At 40.1% G+C, this 18,737-nt stretch overlaps 1 protein-coding gene across 1 annotated transcript; it reads left to right on the plus strand.

The window, feature by feature from the left end:
* Nucleotides 1-225: 225 nt before the first annotated feature.
* LOC119738145 (AP-5 complex subunit zeta-1-like) lies at nt 226-18,109 on the plus strand. The gene is made up of 18 exons (XM_038212890.1): nt 226-263; nt 2,591-2,740; nt 3,413-3,614; nt 4,504-4,648; nt 5,091-5,197; nt 5,876-6,176; nt 6,427-6,464; nt 7,319-7,481; nt 8,300-8,478; nt 9,461-9,544; nt 10,574-10,791; nt 12,347-12,433; nt 12,751-12,873; nt 14,640-14,772; nt 15,421-15,498; nt 15,638-15,748; nt 17,150-17,301; nt 17,796-18,109. Exons 1-18 carry the CDS (start codon nt 226-228, stop codon nt 17,917-17,919), a joined length of 2,433 nt encoding a protein of 810 aa, XP_038068818.1. The 3' UTR covers nt 17,920-18,109.
* The last annotated feature ends 628 nt before the right edge of the window (nt 18,110-18,737 follow it).

Genomic DNA, 18,737 nt, shown 5'->3' on the forward strand with positions numbered 1-18,737 from the left:
TTCATCACAGAAGAGACGGGAACCAGATTTTCCAGGGCCGAGGCTACATACAATATATTTTATTACCTTATACATAAAACATAAAATATCTCCAATTTTTGCCCACAAAAATTAACAAATTAATTGTATTAAAATGTTTTAAATTTATTTCAATTTATATTACTTTATAGATACAAAAAAATCACTTGAATTCTATATTTGTATTCTATAATATATAATTTAAAAATGTCAGCCCCCATAGAAATATGTCTGAAAAGGACAAGGTAAAAATGCATATTTGTAATTGATTACTAACTAATTCGGCAATTAAAATTACACTTGAATGAGATCGCATTTCTTCCGAGTAGGCTTGTGTAATTGTACCATCTTTATGTTGAATACAAATGTCTTATGCGGCGGTTTATTCACTGAAGTGCCCGCCACAGTGACCGAATTGTCAACTCGCCCCATATAGATAATAATTATTCGCCCCAATGCACTGTAGCTCGCAAGCCTGAAGAAACCTGTGGAGAGAAGACAATGAGAAGAAGTTAGGCTACAGATTGAAGCAAGTCAAATAATTATAACCTGATAACGTAGAAAAAGATCCAACAAACCATAACAACTTCATGGAGTTACATTATAATGTGCAGACCTTGGCTCATGTACAGGGAAATATAATCCACATCTTTTCTTGGCTGGTTTGGGAGCAAAAACGATCTAGATTTGGCCAGTAAACAAGGAATATTTTCAGTCCAGGCTCACAGAGGGCGCCGTTTGCGAAACCGGAAAACTTTTGCGAAACCGGTCAAAGCACCGACCTCTACAAAATGTCCTGGCAAATTTCTCTTTCAAACGATCGCAGAAAACTATTCATATCATGAAGTAGGTGAGTAATTTGCGTATATTTATAGATAGGTAGCTTCCTGTGAAAGCGCGTTTTTTCGCCGCAAGACGCTTCAGACGATTTGCGATTGCGGAACCGGTCAAACGACTGTACAATGCACAATGACTTGCAATTGCAAACAAAAACATTTTACGGGGAAAATGTTGCAATCTGACGCCACTTTTTTCTTCATATATCATCTCAATGAAGGTCGGTCATTGCAAAAATGATGATAAGACATGAATCTGAGACTGAGAAACATTTCCAATTGTGTTAAAGTGTAGTGTTAGGAAATATTTTGTTGACTCTCCATAGACTTTGTACACAACCGCTGAAGTGGCCTCAGGTTGCAAATTTTTTTCCTAGATTCTTCTATTTTCTCGACTCTTTTGCTGATACAAAATTGTGTCCAAGGAACTGTCACCTTTCTACATAGGCTAGCTAGAGTTTTGTTTGTTGGAAACAAATAAATCAATTTGCCTACATTGACAATACATATTTGCAAAATATATTGCAAATGTAAGAATTAAGAAAAAAAAGGAGGCGGGTCGAAAAAAGAAAGTGGATAGGAATGAGAAACTGGTGTATTTTTTACTTGGCCTTAATATGCCCAAATTCTATTTTAAATTTTATTACACATTTTGTAAAAATATTTTGCTAAAAGACGAATGGGCAGAATTGCAGAATGCAGTATCTTAACATCACATTTTAAATATATAGGCCTATATCCCCATTTTCAGTCAGTTATTGCAAATAAGTTTTAAAAAATACTGAAAATTGGGACTGAGAAGCATTTCAATTTCGTATAAAAGTACCCACAGCTCTCCTTAGAATTGACTTGAAATCAATTGTAATTGGCCAGGTTTAGTTCGCCGGCACCACCGCATACCACCACCGGCGTCTACGCTGCACACAGTTGATGTCCCAGGTAGCGTGCAGTGTGCGGGTATAGCATGTGTGCGAATGCTTCCTGCATCCTCGGCCCCAAAATACGTGTACTTCGAATCTAGAAAACACGATACACAGAGCGCCATACTATTAATATCAGGGGCCCAGACAGACAAACCACGACTGTCTAATGGCTTGTCCACAAGTCTGCCCATAGAATTAGTACACAATCATCAAAGTACCACAAAATACCACATCCATTACTTCATAGCCTACCACAGACTTTCCAAAGTACTGTAAGGCGAAGTAAAAAAAAAAACATGTTTAGCGTCCCCGCCCGCTTCCTTTTTAGAGGCCGCCTCCTTTTTTTTTTTTTTTTTTTTTTTTTTTTTAAAGACAAAAATTGATAAATTTTAACGATCTCTGACAAAAGAAATCGTATTTTTAGACTTTTATACCGTGTATAAAGCTGTGGAAATAGTCAATGAGTCCAAGTGGCGGCCATTTTGAAAAAAGCTGGTAACCATCTTGAAAAATAGCCCGGCCGCGTTGTCTTGAAAAATGTGTCGGGCGGCCATTTTGAAAAGAAAAAAAAAAAAAAAAAGGGCCTCCTCCTTCCTTTTTGTCAAAGAGGCAGGACGCTAAACATGTTTTTTTTTTTATTTTGCCTAATAAAAAAAAAAAACCACTCTATCTGTAAAATAAAAGACCTCATCTAGCCAAATGTTAATTTTCTGCTTGGGCTGAGAAGGCCATTAAGAATTGTTTTGTCATTGGAATTGAAATGTACCTTGTTTGCTATGTCAAGTAATTCAAACTTTCTGACCACATCTACAGGAACAAAACCCAAGATGAACTGAACGCTCTTTACGAAAGCGTCCTTCGCTTGTTGACTGCTGCCCAGCCATCTGAGAGGGACCGCAGCGACTGTCTGTCTGAGCTGAGAAAGCTTTTCCTGTATCTGTCTTGCACCAAGTATCGGAGAAGGTGAGATTATATTGACAGTAAGTGTCAACTTGTAAGAATCGTTGCAAGACTGGTTCCCGGTGCCTACATTATTGATTCTGATAGGGGGGGGGGGACCAGTCTACCCTGCGAGAACTGAATTATTGATGGGCTTAGAATAATTCAAGATTTGAACATTTTTAATATAATTATTCCACATTTAAACGTTGACCTATTCGTTTCTGTTTAATATGTGATACTATGAATCTCATGAATAACTTTTGTTTTTCCAAAAAACAAACAAAATAGCAGTTTATTTCTTTCTTTATTTATTTCTTATTTTAACTGGGTAGCCCATTCAGTGGAATCCACTGATCTCCCATGGGGCCCAGTAAAGAGGAGACAATGTAAAGAAATTACAGTTTTAGAGGTGGGAGAAAAAGCCCAGAAGAGTATTCTGAGGAAAACCCACGGAATCAGGTAGGGACTGAAAACCCAATCCACATAATGACCCAGGCGGGATTCGAACCCGGGTCACAGCAGTGGAAGGCGAGGAAAGTACCGCTATGCCAACCTGACTCCCCCTAGTTTGAGAACCAAATCTATTTTTGGGGTTGAAACTCGAAAATTATAGCATGAACAGTAGATCAGTAAGGTATCACAAAGATTAGAAAATACATTCATTTTTAATTATCCCATTCGTTCTCTGTGAAGGTTGTCACAAGAGCTCATTGACACACTGAAATGCACGCTGACAGAGAAGGACCATGGTGCATCAACGGGGGTCAAAGGTCATATGTTATGCAGCGCCATACTTCAAGAGTATGCCCCGAGTGATCAGCTGGTCATTGACAGTTTTAACCCTCCCGTGGACTTGAAGAAGGTTCCGTACATCTTGCCGGTAGTAATGAGTCAGGTACGATCAACTGTTATCCCATGGAGTTGTGGGGTTTGTCAGATACAGATCGCTGAATTTTTGACCCCCGATTTGCCACAATAATTCTAAAGAATATCAGACAAAGATAATTTAATTTTAACTTAAGACTCATAACACAAGAGATTATCTGTTTTTGCAATAAAAATGCAAAATTTGACGTAAGATCCAGTAAACTAAAGTTTGATCTTTGACTCCTTGAGGGCCACAAAAAAATAAACTTTGGAAAATGTCAAAGATCTTAAGGGGTTGAGACAGTGGTGCACCCAGGATTAGGCTTTGGGGGGGGGGGCTCACCATTTTTTTTCTTCAAATTTTTTAGAAATTAAAACATTTTCAAACAATTGTGCCCAAATTTTTTTGCCGCAGAAAAAAATTGGGATTTTTTTGTTGTTGTGGGGGAGGGGGGGACTATTTTGACGTTGGTGGCGCCACTTACACCCCTATTAAACTACTCGAAAATAGGCCACATACATATCACCAAGGGAAAATCGTGGAACTAAAAAGAAAATTACCCCCCCCCCCAAAAAAAAAAATTGACAACCTCTTGGAGGGGGGGGGGGGCTCAAGCCCCCCGAGGGGCCCCCCCCCCCCCTTCGGTCCAGGCGCCCAATCCAAACGCACTGGGTTGAGACAGGATGTAAGTTTACAAACTCACGGGACGTTTTAACTCTTGTCTCTCGCATAGTTTTAGTCTGATGTCAGTCATGTACGCAACAATTTTTTGTCCATGTTTCAGGGCCAATCCAAACGCACTGGGTTGAGACAGGATGTAAGTTTACAAACTCACGGGACGTTTTAACTCTTGTCTCTCGCATAGTTTTAGTCTGATGTCAGTCATGTACGCAACAATTTTTTGTCCATGTTACAGGGCCAGATGGCAGGGAACATGGACAAACTAGTCTCCCAGATGGTTCGCTGGGTGTCCACTGTGGGCTTTGATGGGGAGATCCAGGCCAGGGCGCTGGGATGCCTGGTTACCGTGGCAACACTGCACAGACCTCTTCTGTCCGGAGGTCAGTCTTCATTCATGATTACACTGCATTTGCCATCAACTAGTTAGAAATAAATGTCCTATGTGTGTAGTTGCTTTTACTTCACTTATCCATGTACTTTTTTGTCGTATGAAGGATGTACAAGAGTGAGTCACTTGTAGAAATTCTGCAATGGAAAATGCAATGGAAAATCGACCTCATGGAAAATGTCATGTGCAACCCCTGGTTGTTTCTTTATGAAAGCAGCCGGAAGCTCTTAAGCTTTCACCAATATTGTCCATTTTGAATGTGTTCAGTTTTTCCTTCAATCTGCTAATTTCCATTTTTTCTTTTACTTCATACCGGTACTCAAAAATTTCATACTCAAAAAATTAAATATGTGAGTACCATGCATAAAACAATCACCAAATATGTTCTGAAGTAAAATTATTATCTTGGTTTATTTATTAATGTTGTTTGGCAGAACAAATTTACGTAGTGAGTTCCCAGATCAGTGATTGGTTGAGTCAGGCCAGCCTGGTGCAGGCGCCCAACCCAAACGCAAGACTCAAGTCCAAGAAAGCAGACCAGGTAATGAGTGTCCATCGACCCCAACTACATCAACTTTGTTTTGCTAGGAACCCTTCTAATACAGTGTTCAACAGTTCTGGGCCAAAGTTCAATGCTCTACTAACCACAAAACTATGCAGTTAATAATCACCTTTCTGTGTTTGTACAGAAATTCTCAGATTACCATGTCTACAAAGACTCCTTAATAGTTATGGAATGTATGCATTTCTTGCTCTTATTGGAAATACACTGACCTTTTAGCACATAACTTGCTGCTGTTGTTAATGACGATTTTTGCTTGCTGAAAACAGAGCACTGAAATTAGGAGGCTGTATTTTTTAAAATGCTGCAAAGCCTTTGAGTACATTTTGAGTTTTTGATAGATTTTGGTAGGAGGGATTTTATCTCAAAAATGTTGAAAATGGAATTTAAGCCTGGAATCATTCAGATTTCTTCAACCTCCACAGTTTGAAAAAAATTATGATGTTTGTAAATAAATGAAATCAAGCCTCAAATAAAAATCAAATCTCAAATCAAAATCAAATCTCAAATCAAAATCAAATCTCAAATCAAAATCAAATCTCAAATCAAAATTAAATCTCAAATCAAAATCAAATCTCAAATCAAAATCAAATCAAATCTCATTTCATCAAATCTCAAATCAAAATCAAATCTCGAATCTGATTGGATTGCCAACAGGTGACAGAGATAGATGGTACCACCTGCCAAGACTTCTTCACCCTCCTCAACCTGAGCCACTACTACTCCCAGGACCAACTCCTCAACCTCCACAGCTTCTCTTGCCTCCGCCAGTGGCTCCTGAGCGCCCACTTCTCAGATGCCACCACGCCCTCTAGCGCCAACCCCAGCTCAGCCGGGGTGACCTCAGACCCTCCCTCGTTTCTTATGTCGTCCGGGAGCTTTGCCACCAAAGCCAGGCAGGTCCTGGTTGAGAAGGCCTGCGAGTACTGTCTGAGGGTCATCGATCAGTGCGAGAGAAGTAAGATTCAAAGCAATGGACAATTACTTGAACCATTTTACTGGACTGCCTGTTTGCATAATTGTTAACAAGTTCATACGCCCATTTAAAGAAATTGTTTAGTATTTTTTTCGTCTAGTCAAGAAATCTTTCTACGGATGAGATTCATAAGTCTGACCTTACACTTTTATACAACTAAAAACAAAATTGACGGAGAAAGGTTTACATTGCTGATCTTTTCCCCATTTGACATTGCTTTTTTTTGCTTCAGAACCCTTGAAGTTTCAAGATCAAGAAATGATTCAAGCTGTAAGTAAAGTCCCTTTTTTTTGTTAATGCCATCATGAGGTTAGACTCTTTGTATAATGTTGTGAGACTTCAGTACCTAAAAAAATCCAATCAAAATAAATATACAGTGATATGCATTGGAATAATAAACAGTGGTCTCTTTTGGTGATGGTCAGAGCATAATGACCGAAATGAGAAGTTATTAACAGCTCTTTAAAGAGAGAAGACTAACTTCTTTATTTAAAGGGAAAATACAACATTTGCAAACATCAAAAAATAAAACTACCAAATCATTTTGAAATACCTTGCTGGACTGTTAGTGAATAACAGTGTAAAGCATCCTGTAAAATCATGGCACCTGGTATACTGTCATTTTCAAGAAAAGTAGTATTTTTGTATCAATTTCCAACGCTGGTCGGCCGATCAGCGTTGGAAAAAAATGGCTTTTTTTTCAAATATCGGCCCCAACTGACCATCGCACTTGTTTGCAATCGATTACACACCTATGAACGGGTACAAGCCAGCTAGACTGGTTCCCTGACCTTACAATTCCCCAATGTATGTAAACTGCTTTGTTTCTTCTTATATGGAGTCAGGGAACCAGACTACAGGAAAATGATTGTTTTTCTTGGTTTTTATAGCATTTTCGAACCCAAAACCTCAAAAAAGTCAGTGTAACTATATTTGCTATATATTTTCAACCCCCCAATTCCATCCATTTCTGAAAATTACAGCAAAAGCAAATGATGTATATTCCCTTTAAAGATAGTTCTATCAATTTTTGTTTCTGCGAAATCCTCCCAAACCATGTGAATCTAAGAGGCTTACCGTTGACTGTTGATAAACTTCATGTCATCTGATTTCTATTTCTTCAGTGTCTGATGGAAGCAGTATCCACACTGGATGTCCTGTGCAGCTTGAACTCTTTCCTAGTTGCCAAGATCTTCCCGGCCATCAAAGGCGTTTACAACCGCCTGAGTGAGGACAACAGCCAGCCCCGGGTCCTGCTGGTTCTGCTGCAGTTCTTCTTTCACCACAGTAAGCCAGATCAAACGTGATTTGAACAAAATTAGATTTGGTAGGTTTGGGGTTGGACGATTCGTGAAATTTCTTAGAACCCGCAAAATTGAACATTTCCAAAACTGTGATAACTTCTAATTTAAAAAAAAGAAGGTTTAACAGAAGAGGCAATACTTTCTCTCCCTTTTTAAAGCGTAAATGCATCCACTTTTAATGCTTATGTTGCCTTATAGCCCGAGTCCATCATTTGCAGCTATCCAAAAAGTAGCTGGCTAATTATTGTTGAAAAACATACTTGGTTGAAAGATAGTAAGAGGACTAAAACTCCCTGCCAAATTATTCTTTCTGGCAAGCTGTCATTTTGAAATAATCAACGAAAGAAGGCCTTTCCAACAGTGCTTCTTAAGACGCACCGTAGGAAAATTTAAATTAGTAGTTCGTTTGTTATTCGGCGAAGCGCGTGCAAACATTGGCACGACGCACACGCACCCCCAGTTGCTATAATTCGTCGGATCAGTGCGCGACATAGCGTTGCTGCATTCGGCTCAGCGAGAACGTGTCTCGGACGCTGAATTCAGGCGCAATTCAAAACGTGATTCATCAACTTTTGGTTTGAAATCGAGATCCTAGCATGATGTTTTTCTCCAAATATACAGCTGAAGCTGAGCTGAAACTTTATCAGGTTAGTTGTTCAGCCCCCTTCTTTAGATTTTGAGCACTTTTGTTGCTTCAAACGAACAAAATGCACAAATTACAAATGATGGACTATAACTTTAAAACAAAAGTAGACAACAGTAATTAACAAGGCATTGGGGCAAACATTTCATTTCAATCAGGTGAGATGGTTGTTTACGAGCCCATCCCTGCCTATGAGCATTTCTTTGGAGAGGTCCTGTCCAGTCACTACAACGACCCGGCTGTCGCGTTTGACACCATCATGTTCTGCAGGGACAATCTACAGAAACTCTGCATGGAAACTGACATACTTGAGAAATTCTTCCCCAACTTGCTGAAGGTAAGGCCAAAAAAAATATATATATTCGGTCTCTGGTCAAACCAAAGTTCCGGAATTGACGCGGCCACGCGGCTTCTTTTTTTTTTTTTTTTTTTTTTTTTTCTTCATTCTTGGATTGTACAGACAAGGTGGGTACTATTTTGCTTTTTTGGTGTCCTCATGTACATTGGTGTCCCCGATAATTTGCCTTGGTGCTGTCGATCATTTGCCTTGGTGCAATTTCCCATTCCTTGGTGCTCTTTGGTAACAAAAAATTGAGGAGGTGCGGAAATAGAGGGCGCTGTTGGAGCTACCGCGGAACATTTTGGAAAAAAAAAGATCGACGCGCATGATTAAAATCGACGCGCGCGCTGACCAGAGACCGACTTTTAATTGTATTCAGATTAAATTAATCAGTTATCGCCTAAAATCAAGCAGAATCTGTGGGAGAGGTGTTATGAAACAATTATTGACTGCTTTATCTCATGGTGTAGTAAAACTAGCCTCCCTCGGTGATCCAAAGAGCATGTTTTTTCCCCTCGGCTTTGCCTCGAGAAAAATAGAATGCTTCATGGATCACCTCGGGAGGCTAGTTTTACTACACCACACGAAGCAGTCAATATTTGTATACTATTTACTTTAGATAATGGAATTTTTAATTGTGAATTAATGTTCCATTTTAAATCTGTTTATTTATACATCGTCTGTTTTAATCTAGGGTTTTAATTTTGTGTGGTTTTAATTGCTTGGGTTATACATCGTCTGTTGTAATTAAGGGTTTTAATTTTGTGTGGTTTTAATTCCTTGGGTTATTTTTAGTAATATATTCATTATGTCTTTTATTGTGTTTTGGTAATTTTTGTCGTTGTTATATCATGTTTTTATGTAATCCAGGGCCCCCAGGGAGAACAGTTCATTGAAAACTGATGGGGCTACCCTGGTAAAATAACACGAAATAAATAAATAAATAAATTAACATTTTTGAGTCTTTTTTCTTCTTCAGATCTTAGCTTGGAATCCCCGCACATTCCTGACAGAATATCTGGACATTCTACCTGCGATGATCTCGCCCTCAACAGCAGTTGAAGTGAGTAGCATCGTCACTATGAATAAAATCATGTTGTAGAGGCAATGAAAACTGCGAAATCAAAATATTTTGCGGTATTTGGAACGGATGACAGATGAACACACAGGGAGCGAGGCCGAAAATATCTGTCAGCGACCCGCTCGCAGCGAGCGAGGCCGGAAATATGTGTGTGCTGGCCAAGGGTGATGGCTTCAACCCACCTGGCTTGAGGTTGACTGAAAAGTATTAAATCCCGAGCCTCCCTCCGTTTTTGTCAAAATAATTCCGGTGTGAATTGGTTAAAGGGAATATACATCATTTGCTTTTGCTGTAATTTTCAGAAATGGATGGAATTGGGGGGTTGGAAATATATAGCAAATATAGTTACGCTGACTTTTTTGAGGTTTTGGGTTCGAAAATGCTATAAAAACCAAGAAAAACAATCATTTTCCTAAATAATGAATAATGAAAGGTTTGCGGAAACACCATGTGCGAATAATTTCTCAACTAAGAGAATGGTTCTGAAAAGAACCAGAGGTATAAACTCGACGTTCCGGTCAGTATGCTCTGACCGTCTTCAGGAGAGTGCCTAAACTCTAAGAAAGTGAATACTTAGGTAGCAAAAGGCGAAGTCAATGAAGTGTGAAGTTGCCTGTAGTCTGGTTCCCTGACTCCATATAAGAAGAAACAGAGCAGTTTACATACATTGGGGAATTGTAAGGTCAGGGAACCAGTCTAGCTGGCGTGTACCCGTTCATAGGTGTGTAATCGATTGCAAACAAGTGCGATGGTCAATTGGGGCCAGTATTTGAAAAAAAAGCCAGTTTTTTCCAACGCTGTTCGGCCGACCAGCGTTGGAAATTGATACAAAAATACCACTTTTCTTGAAAATGACAGTATACCAGGTGCCATAATTTTACAGGATGCTTTACACTGTCATTCACTAACAGTCCAGCAAGGTATTTCAAAATGATTTGGTAGTTTTATTTTTTGATGTTTGCAATGTTGTATTTTCCCTTTAAAGTAATTCCCAGCTTTTTTTTTAATTAGATGTTGCACACGTTGCTTGACCTTCCTTGCGAGGTCATGGCCCTGGAGGTCAGCCAGCAAGTCAGTCGCCCTGGCAACCAGACCCCGGACAACTACCTGATCCCGGAGCCCACTTTCCGCTTACCGCCCACCGTGGAGGCTTACAAGAATCCCGAGCACAAACCCTGGTTCAACTTCATCCTGAGGGGACGGAGTGGACAGGGGGACACCATCAGCAAGTAAGCAATGTTTTCTGCAGAGCAGGAATTTTTCAAGTAACCAGACTGCAGGGCCAAAGTTCATGGAGCCAGTAAGCAGGAATTGCTTAGCACATTTGCATGCTAAGCAGAAATGAACTGTGTACCAGTGGCGAGCAACATACTTCACATCAAATTTGGCTGGTACTCAGTTTCTCTTAAGCAAAAAGTTTATGTGCTTAACGAATTGCTGAGCTGAGCAGATCCATGCAATCTCATTCACCAATCGCAATACCATGCAAGAATGTTAGTTATTGACTAACCTATTCAACCATCTTGTCTTAGCCACTGGTCTTCTAAAACTGCTTCAAGTCTAATAATGTTGTTTGTGAGCTACTAACTTTGTAGTCTGTATTTGTACCTGAAATGTAGTGTAGAGTTGCATACATGCCTATGGAAGCAGTTGAAGCCTCTGCAGATGTACATCCATAAAATATGAATTCATAAACACCTGAAACAGTTTACCAATTCCTATTGGTCGAGAGCCCATCCCACGGCTAATTTTAAACCGCAGGTAAATCACCGCTGCGATCTGCAACACATCGTTCAATATGCTCCGCATGTGCACCAATTTCCATATAAAGAGATTTTTAGCACTTAGCGTGTGAGGCTCGTACCATAGTCATGACCAAAGGGGTTTTTCACAAATATGAAATAAAATTGTGGAACAAAATCGTTCAACATTAGTGATTTTTTTTTACGTATTTCGACTTTTGGACCGAAAGGTATTAATGGATGGGAATAAATATGTGCTTGGCTGGTATTAAAAAAGTACGTTTAAAACCGCACTAGGGGCCTGGATGCCGAAAATGTCCCTCGCCTTCGGTTTGGGCCATAATCTGCGTCCAGGCCCCTAGCCTGTTTTAAATATACCGGTACCCCTTTAAAACTGGCCAAATATATATTTATTACCTTGCTAAAGACCATGTCTGAATAACTTGACTACAGTGGGTAGTAACACATATGTCTATGGAAAGTAACTTCAGCTGTTTCCATCGGCACATGTGAAAGTGGCAGTCGTAACCAAGTAATAAGCTATTTGCAAATAACCTATACCCTTCGCGAGTTAAATTCGAATAACATCTGGTACACTGACTTGTTCATAATGCTTGGCACGTATTAACTTTGAATTCTCCAGACCAAAGACACTGTTTCTATATCACATGATTGCTATATCACATGATTCATTGTTCACAATGGGTGAGAATGGCACAAAGACACCAGACCATACCAGAGCTGGGGGTTGCTAGCGTAAGGCTTGCCCCGAATCACGTGATATAGCAACAGCTAGTCTCTTTGGTCTGGAGAATTCAAAATTAAAATGTGCCAAGCATTCAAGCAAGTCGGGGTACCAGATGTTACTAGAATTTAATTTGCAAATGGCTTCTTCGGATATGGCATTTACTTCATTATTTTTTATGGATTTACATGGGAGGTGGCTCAGGCTGTTTCCATAGACGCGTCTGGAAGTGAAAGCCATTGCAAAGTAATATGGACACAGCCTTAATTCAGTTTTTTTATGAATTGACTTTTCCAGACTTGGTTTCCTGCACAAGCTGCTGTCCGACACTTCCGCCTACCCTAGAGTTGTGCCAGTCTCTCAGGCTGTCCCAGTCCTCCTCAGGTAAGTTTGTGTGCTTTGTACATGCACTTGAATTTTGTGTGTGTAAAATCCCCGAATCGGGAGAAAAGTTTTGGAATGTTTTCTGAAGTTGTATTGCATTAAATATAACCGTACAAATAATAGTCATCAAGACAATATGGAATGGCCAGTTTGTATTTCGTTGTAAGAAAAGAGATAAGCATATTTCCCTTTGTCCGAGTATAACTGTATCAGCTCAAGATCGCAAATTACAAAATGATTTTGCCCAAATGACTAATAATCAATCTGCTTTTAAAAACAACATCCTTAACCAATCGTTTACTTTGTGTAATTCACAGACTGTACTTCCAGACCATTTTTGCCCATGCTGACAGCGGTCTACTGTGCCAGCTCGTCCCAGTCATAATGGAACGCGCAGGTCTGCTGTTCAACATTCCATCATTCACTCAGGAAGTTAGAAAGTAAGCAGATATGGTTCAGATTTGCTAAACACAATTTAATGAATGATTGACTGTAATCAGTTTACTTTATTGCCATATACATGTAATACACCAGGAGTCAATTTTTCAAAGTTTAAAGGTGATATACAACATTTGCAAACATCAAAAAAAAAATGAAAACTACCAAAATATAATGAAACACCTTACTTGACTAAGTGAATAATAGCATCCTGTGAAATCATGGCACCTGGTGTGCTGTCATTTTCAAGAAAAGTGGAATTTTTGTATCTAGTTCCGACGATGGTCGGTTGCAAAAAAAAAACCAGACTATTTTTAAATACTGCCCCCAATTTACCAAATTTAGTTAGTCCACATTTTGCTTGCAATTGGATACACATCCGTGGGTGCAAGCTAGCTAGTCTGGTTCCCTGACCTGACAATTCACCGTCTTTAAATGCTCCCTTTCAACATGAGCTATAAAATACAAACCCCCAAATCCATTCATTTGAGTTTGACATTGTTTACTAAATTAATGTCAACTTTGTACAATGATGCACTCTTGGTAAATCAGGATTTTTTTTTTACGCCAGGGGAAGGTCGTCTGTATTTTTAATTGCCCATTTTCTTTGATTTGTCACTTTGTAATTTACTTAAGTGTTTCCTGAGACAGCCCCGTTGAACAATGCCACAGTTGTGTCATGCAGTTGCTGTCCACAGACTCAAAGGGCATTTTCGAATCCCTGTTCTTGACAACACTCGGGTTAACCCGACACGAGAACAGCGGTCTCGAATGTGACGAACGGACCCGAGAGGGCGTTCACGGATCGATTTTTTCTCTCCCCTGTTGATGGAGGGTTCGGCGAGGTGCAGCTTGAACAAAATGGCAGACTGTGCAGATTCGAAAGTTGTTTTGTGTGATTTTTTTTGCTAATATACCCTAATGATTGGAATAAGAATACCATTATAGTGCAGGTCTGCAATTTTGGTCTGTTTCACATTCATCTTCAGAGTATTCCTCGTTCATTTGGAATAGGCTTAAGTACAAATTCAGACGATTGTCGGCCATTTTGCATTTTGCATATATCGATGCGACATGCACCTGCGCGTTCGTAACAACCAGCTCGAGAACACGTTCTTGTGTTACACACGTGTTGTCAAGAACAGGGATTCGAAAACGCCCTAGGGCATTTTACAGATTTTTGACCTGATGGATCTTGCTACACTGAGGAGGCTTGTCATTTTGACAAGTGTTGCATGTTGCTGCATTTAGATTTTTTCTCTCCCCTGTTGATGGAGGGTTCGGCGAGGTGCAGCTTGAACAAAATGGCAGACTGTGCAGATTCGAAAGTTGTTTTGTGTGATTTTTTTTGCTAATATACCCTAATGATTGGAATAAGAATACCATTATAGTGCAGGTCTGCAATTTTGGTCTGTTTCACATTCATCTTCAGAGTATTCCTCGTTCATTTGGAATAGGCTTAAGTACAAATTCAGACGATTGTCGGCCATTTTGCATTTTGCATATATCGATGCGACATGCACCTGCGCGTTCGTAACAACCAGCTCGAGAACACGTTCTTGTGTTACACACGTGTTGTCAAGAACAGGGATTCGAAAACGCCCTAGGGCATTTTACAGATTTTTGACCTGATGGATCTTGCTACACTGAGGAGGCTTGTCATTTTGACAAGTGTTGCATGTTGCTGCATTTAGCAGGGTTTCTAGCCAAAACACCTTAGGGGCTTAGGGTTCTGAATCGATCATATTATTGTATTTATGACTGCTAGGGTGTTAGCAGATGAAGTCTTGGCTGTGTTCAAGCAGTGCCCATCTCTCATCATGGACCTGAGATCGGAGCTCCTAGACTACATCGCCACACTCCGCAACATCCACGGCAAGGAGGATTTCTTCACTCACATGGTAAATATTGACATGCTGTCCCCGACACTTCAGCTGCTAAGCAGAATTATGTGATAAGCAAGAATCAGCAGGGTACCAGCCATGCAATATACATTGCATGTTGTTTTGGCTGGTAACCTATTTTTGCTAAGCAAGTAAGCTCTGTGCTTAGCAAATACCTGTGCTTAGCAAATATCTGTGCTTAGAAGTTGCATGAAATTTGGCTGCCAAGTAGAATATATCGTTTAGCATGTTCACTTTTTCTTGCGAAAATCAGATGAAAACCGATGAAAAATGTCACATGACATTTTGGATGGTGACCTGTTTCGGCCAAGCAAAGCTTTTCTGCACTCAGTTATTTTACGCATGTAAAAGTTGCATATAATTATGAGGCAATTTGCTTGGTGCCACACAACGCTGTCTGTCAAAGACGCTGTAATTATTAAGCAGTAAGTACAACAATGAGCAGGACTTTTTAATCTGTTTATGTGTAGTGGTTTAATAAGTTTCATGCGTAGCAAGCATTGTCTATCAAAAACCTTTAAAAAAAGTTTAAAGCTACCTCAATATTATTTTACTGCAATATTTGCCACAATATTTACTGCAACATGGATGTAAAGTTTGTAGTGACTTTTTAAAATTGCATTATTGAATTTAATATTACCTCAGGTATGGATCATCGGTGACTACACATCAACTACCTATGACAGCAGGTGCAATACGGAGGTCATCATTAAATTTTACGAGGTTTGTTGATTTTAAGCACCTTGCTAATAAAGTATACTGCTAAGATTAAAAAGTGAAGTTGCAGATGTTCTTTTGAAAGGATTAGATTCCGGTGGTGTGTTGCTTCACTAGGTTGTTCACTTTCCCTCTTTTGATTTAGGCTCTTGAGACCCTTCTGTACGAAGTGTCAGTGTTGGTTCAGTCGTCCAGTGCTGGTCATATTCCATACTCCGCTAGATTGCTGACAGTCTGCATGACGGCCCTTGCAAAGGTATGCTAAAGAGACAATGGGACTACAGTTATCGTAGTTACACTCCATTTTATCTCCTATTGTATCACAAATTTCTGGGCAAGATTTGGAGATAGCCAATCGGGTTAGCTGACCAATTTCAGTCTGGGAGATCAGAGAAGTAGCAGAAAAAGTAGCAGAAATGGGTGTTCACAAGTTGTAGCTCCATGGGCTCCATGCACAACTACCCCCTCAACGGTAAGAAAGGGAGAGTTTGGGAAGACCGCTGGGAGAGACACTTTCGAACGCATTGCTTACAATGCCTGCACCCGATTTCATCAAACTCCTCATAACTTACGATGCATCGCAGCGATGCGACGCGTCGTATTCCTACGATGCGTCGCAGCTGCGACGCGTCCAGCGATCCATTTCACAAAACACGTCGTGAGAGCGACGCATCGTAGGTGTATTTACAGCACAACTCGGTGACTGTTCTATGTATTTAGTCAGCGTACAGCAAATAGTCGTTTGGTATTCAACAAAGAGTCGTCGGATCTCAGCTCGAAATTTGTTAAAACGTAAAACAAAATGGCGGCCGTGGGATGCAATTTTGATGGAAAACAAGCTCTCAGTGGATGGACTGTGTAGCTACTTTGAAATTTCAACTGCAATATTCCAGTCTAATTCATAATTATTCAATGAATTTTCTATTTACAACTTTACACACATTGCCTCGGTATTATAATCTCGTTTATGTAATGTTTATGGCATTAAACTGGCTGAGGAAGAGACTCTTCTTATTTTGCGATGACCACCAGACACGTCGTAACTTGCGACGTGTTTTAAGCCGTTGTCAAGGAGCTTACGACGCGTTCAACACATCACAACTTTCGTGAAATGAATGATACGACGCGTCGCGAGTTACATGTCGTAACTCGAGTTGCGACGCGTCGCAGCGCTTCGTGAAATCGGGTGCTGACGTGTACACGAAGAAGCTATGGTTTTGTGCACAGAATAAAATAAGTCATGCGTATTTTGCGCCATATGCATGCTAACCTATATGCACAAGCGGTGTGGTTCTCTCCCTCCTCCTCCCCCTTTCCCCCCCCCCCCCCCACTAAAGATCTCAAAAGTGGTCAGAAAATTCCCTTTCTTGTTCCCGCATGGAGCCCATTGTGAGTTGGCGAAAAATGGACACAGAGATAAAAAAAGAATTCTTATCCCTCAAAGTCTATTTTTGAAACGATTTTCCTTTTCAAATAAACCATTCCGGAATATTACTATTAATGTATTATTTTAAAGTTGAACAAAGAAATTGACTGGAGCGGGGTTTTAACCTGCGACCTCCGAATTGCCGGGCCGGTGCTCTACAAACTGAACTATCCAACCCTATGTCCTTGGTTACCCAGTTTGTCAATGTCTTCGTTCAATTTGTTATTTAAGCTGGCGTCTCGATGCCAGGATCTGATCCCGCGAGTCTTGCTGTGCCTCACCAAAGTCTCCCAGCAACAGATGAAGAGTTGTATCGAGGATGAACACAAGAAAGCCCTGCTGGACAGAGCTAACGAACTCATCAACGTACTCAAGCTACCAGAGTGAGTATTGCTCATAGAACACACAGCTCAGTGAGCTCAAACCCTTGTACTGCCCTTTAGAAAATGTGGACGTCCTATCAATCTGGGTTGTAAATATCCGTTTTATATGAAGAGGTTTTTCTTTTTGAAAGCAAGGGTCTTTTTCATACCAGGATTTTGTTGTTTATCTTTTACTCACCCCACTGTAAATCCCTTAAGGCAGGCCCAATCCCCAAAATCAGTCATTTGACTGATCGTTCGAAATCACCTACATTTCTTGATTTCTACTAAATGACAGCAAGCCAGACGGAATAATTTCACGGGGTGTTTAGTACCAGAACAATCTTCAATCCAAGTAGACTTTTTGTTACTAATCCAGTAGGTTACTTTTCAGATGAATGCAAATGGTCCTATGTGTCTTTAAATATCCCCAGAAAGTGTAAAAACTATTGGTGTTCATTTATTATCCGTCTAGCAATCATTCAATTTATTTTATTTTCCGACAATCATTCCAGTGTTGCGGCAGCCATCTTGAGCCCATCCTCGGAGATCGCAGACGGACACTGGCATGAGGACATCAACACCTCCATCCCACTCCTACTGCAGGCAACTCACCAGATTGTTCAGCATGGAACGTAAAGGCCAGCTGGACCAGGTCCATCAATCAAGTCATTGCTGTACGCACCTGTTATTGTCTGACCGCAGCAATGAGAAAGAAGAAATGCTTTAACATTTAACAAAGTGGTCCAATCTTTTAGCATCTTCTGAATGGTACAAGTTCAGAGGAACACTTAACCATCAGACGCCCCCCCCCCCTATGAAACTCTATATATGCATAGAGCAACTCATCATGAACATAGCAAAGAAATTTCATGACTATGGGTCAAAGGGTTTTGGAATTATGGCTAATTAATTATACATAGGTCCAAATGGTAATTCTGCTCCGTGTACACGACGTATATGGGAAAAATTAGTTTTCATGGCGCTGGAAAATTTTTATGTTTTTGGTATCAAAAGATGCGCAAGGCTCGAAGCTAAAAGTCATAACAGCTGGGGTTGCGAAAAAAAAAATTCAAGGTTATCACGGAAAAGGTTGAGGGGGGCAGATTCTGCCCCCCCCCCCCGGCCCTTTTAGGGTTAAAGGTGATCAGAAATTGCCTCAGATTGCACCACAGAGCATAGAATCCGAATTTGGCCGGGATTCCTGATGCTCTGTGGTGTAATCTGTAGCGATTCCTGACCACTTTCTCCCGACTGTTTTGAGTAGAAGTTTTTAATATTTTAAGGATGGTTTTCCTTTCATTTGTTTAAAATATTCTTTTGCTCATTAATATAAAATGTCTCCGTACTAAAATTGAGAACCATGTATCCTCATTTGCATATGTTTTTTCCCTTTTATTTTGGAAAAAGGATTGTATCTACAAACGTGTATGACGTAATCTGTAAATTGTTTCAAT

Source organism: Patiria miniata, unplaced genomic scaffold, assembly GCF_015706575.1.
Source record: "Patiria miniata isolate m_02_andy unplaced genomic scaffold, ASM1570657v1 HiC_scaffold_3, whole genome shotgun sequence".
In the NCBI taxonomy this organism is placed as follows: Eukaryota; Metazoa; Echinodermata; class Asteroidea; order Valvatida; family Asterinidae; genus Patiria; species Patiria miniata.